Source organism: Glycine soja, chromosome 1 (assembly GCF_004193775.1).
Source record: "Glycine soja cultivar W05 chromosome 1, ASM419377v2, whole genome shotgun sequence".
In the NCBI taxonomy this organism is placed as follows: Eukaryota; Viridiplantae; Streptophyta; class Magnoliopsida; order Fabales; family Fabaceae; genus Glycine; species Glycine soja.
Window position 1 is genome coordinate 12,998,209 of NC_041002.1, and position 2,901 is coordinate 13,001,109.

Below are 2,901 nucleotides of genomic sequence, written 5' to 3' on the forward strand. Positions count from 1 at the left end.
AGGGCCACACACATCAGAGTAAATCACCTCAAGTTTCTCTTTTGCCCTGATTGGTACATTTTGTTTGAAAGTGCTTCTTGATTGCTTACACTGTAAACAACCATCACATACTTCACTAGGAGGCTTGATCTGAGGCAAACCTAGCACCATTTCTCTTGAGTTTAGCTTAATCAGATCTCTAAAATTTAAATGGCCAAATCTGTAATGCCATAACTACTCTTCATTGTTTACTGTAGTAGTAAAACACTTTTGTTCTATCACATCAATCTCAATTTTGAATGTTCTATTTTTTGAAAGAGGGGACTTCAAAATGAGCTTGTGATTTCTGTCAAACACTCTCAACATCTTGTTTTCAAGCTTAGTCATAAAGCCCTTTTCTAATAATTGACCTAAGCTGAGTAGATTACTTTTCATACCTGGTACAAAGAGTACATCAGTGATGCAAGACTGACCTCCATCCTTTGTTTTGATAAGGACCTTCCCAATTCCTTCAGCAGTCAAGATTCTATCATCAGCAAATTTGACTTGGCTCTTCACAGATTGATCAAGGTTGAGAAACCACTCTCTTCTTCCTGTCATATGAGTGGAGCAACCTATGTCTAGGTACCAACAATTATCACTTGCCCCTTCAATTTGAGTAGTTACCATTAGCAGTACCTGTTCAGTGTCATCATCTTCTTCCTGAGCCAATTTTGCATCATCACCTTTAGGTTCTCTTTTGTTATTGGGTTTGCTGTAACACTCATCAGCAAAATGCCCAAACTTTTGACAGTTAAAGCATTGAATACTTCTTTTGTCAAACTTCTTTCTATTTGAAGATTTTTGGGAATTGGATCCCCCTCCTTTCTTGTGGTCTTTATCACTGTTCTGATTTCCCCTCCATTTATTGCTCTTCCCTTCAGTTTTGTCTTTCTTCCATCTATCACCATGCTTCTTTGGATTAGACCGTGCTTGCAAGGCTTGTTCACTTTTCTTCTAATTTATCCTTTCATTCATTCTCTGTTCATGAGATTCCAAAGATCCCTGCAATTCCTCTAGGCTAAGCTCTTCAAGATTTTTGGATTCCTCGATGGCTACCACAATATGGTCAAACTTGGGTGGCATGGTTCTCAGCACTTTCTCTACAACTGATTGCACAATTATCTTTTCTCCATAGCCCTTCATTGAATTCACCACTGTCTGCACTTTTGTGATGTACTCAGCAACTGATTCATTCTTTTCCATTTGTAGTAGTTCATATTGTCTCCTCAGAGTTTGCAGCTTGATCTTCTTAGTTTTTGTGGCTCCATCATGAGATTTCTGCAGAATGTCCCATGCTTCTTTGGAGGTTTGAGCCATTGCTATCTTTTCAAAGTTAGCAGCATCTACACTTTGGTGCAAAATGAAAAGTGCCTTGCAATCTTTCTTTTCTTTTTCTCTATCAGCAGCGTTTTGTTCCTCTGTTGCTCTCTCTCCCACAGGTATATAACCTTCTTCTACGAACTCCCAAACCCCTTGGAATCGCATCACCACCCTGATCTGAATCTTCCAATTTTCATAGTTCTTTCCTGTGAGAACTGGTAGATTTGCAGGAATTGAGCAAGATACTGCAACCATCAAAGAACTCCTTCAAGAACACCTCCAAGAACCTTTCTTTAGCGATTCTTGCCCCTTCTATTGAAACCAATGCTCTAGATACCAATTGTTGGAACACACAATGTTCTTCACTCAATTGCAAGAGATGCAATTCACTCCCTCACACATTCACTTGTGTATCACTCACTGTTTTCTAAGCACAAAATTGCACACACACTAGGAATAGCACTAGAGACTGAAAATGATAGAATGAAAACAACACTTTATTAAGATGTATGATTGCCCTTTTATACAAGCAAAACAAAGTAACAACTCTTCACTCTTAGGCTAGCACTTATAACAGAATTTTAAAATTCTGTTACTCTCTCTTATACACAAAGCCAAAACAGAATTAAACTCTCACATAAATATGAGACTGGCACGTAAAATCAGCCCTATAGAATAAAATTTAATATATATATATATATATAGATATAATATATATATATATATATATATATATATATATATATATTAGATAAATTGATTAATGTATTATATAAATTAAAAATCCACTTAATAATTCAATTTATTAATTATTAAAAATTTATAATAGCCTTAATTACTATAATTATATTTTTATGAATTATTATAATTCATTCATTTACTATTCCTAATATTACCTTTTGGATTTTTTAATTCCACTTAAGTTGACCTCAGATTAATATTAATAAATTTTGAATCATGCAATTATATTATTTAAATTATTCTCATCAAGGAAAGATAAGTTTTACTTCCATAATTTTACTTCCATAATCTCACAACTTTTGACTATATAAATATCTTATTTTTAACAAAGTAAAAATTTTCATCACATAATTTGTTTACAAAATTCGTCTCGTTGTTGACACTTGAAGAATTAGCCATAATGTTATTGTCATGATGATTTATTTATCGTCTTCATTTACGATAAATTTGACGTCACCATATGTCAAGCTTAATAAGCTTATTTACTTATTGGCAATAACAGTATATCCATTTAATAGTAATTTTATTAAATTATTTATCCCTTTAATGTTAATAAACTAATTAATTAATTGTTTAAATTTTTTTGTGAATTAATAATAATATGATATCATGCATAGGGGTGGGAATGACTTGGCCTACATAAAGTCTGGCATGAACTTACCTATTTAATTAAAAGGTTAGACTCAGGTTTTTTTAAAAGCCTATTAAATTAAATAGACCAGGCTTAGGCTTATTAAAAAGCCTTATAAGCCTGATAAGCCGGACTATATATATATATATATATATATATATATATATATATATATATATATATATATA

General features: G+C 32.7%; 1 protein-coding gene across 1 annotated transcript; it reads right to left on the minus strand.

The window, feature by feature from the left end:
- Window positions 1-975: 975 nt before the first annotated feature.
- On the minus strand, window positions 976-1,596 carry LOC114408810. Its single transcript, XM_028372022.1, has one exon. The coding sequence runs from the start codon at window positions 1,594-1,596 to the stop codon at window positions 976-978; it is 621 nt and encodes a 206-aa protein (XP_028227823.1).
- Window positions 1,597-2,901: the final 1,305 nt, after the last annotated feature.

Coding starts and splice junctions, on each gene's coding strand:
- LOC114408810 (XM_028372022.1), bottom strand. CDS start 1,596: ATGGTTGCAGTATCTTGCTCAATTCCTGCAAATCTACCAGTTCTCACA.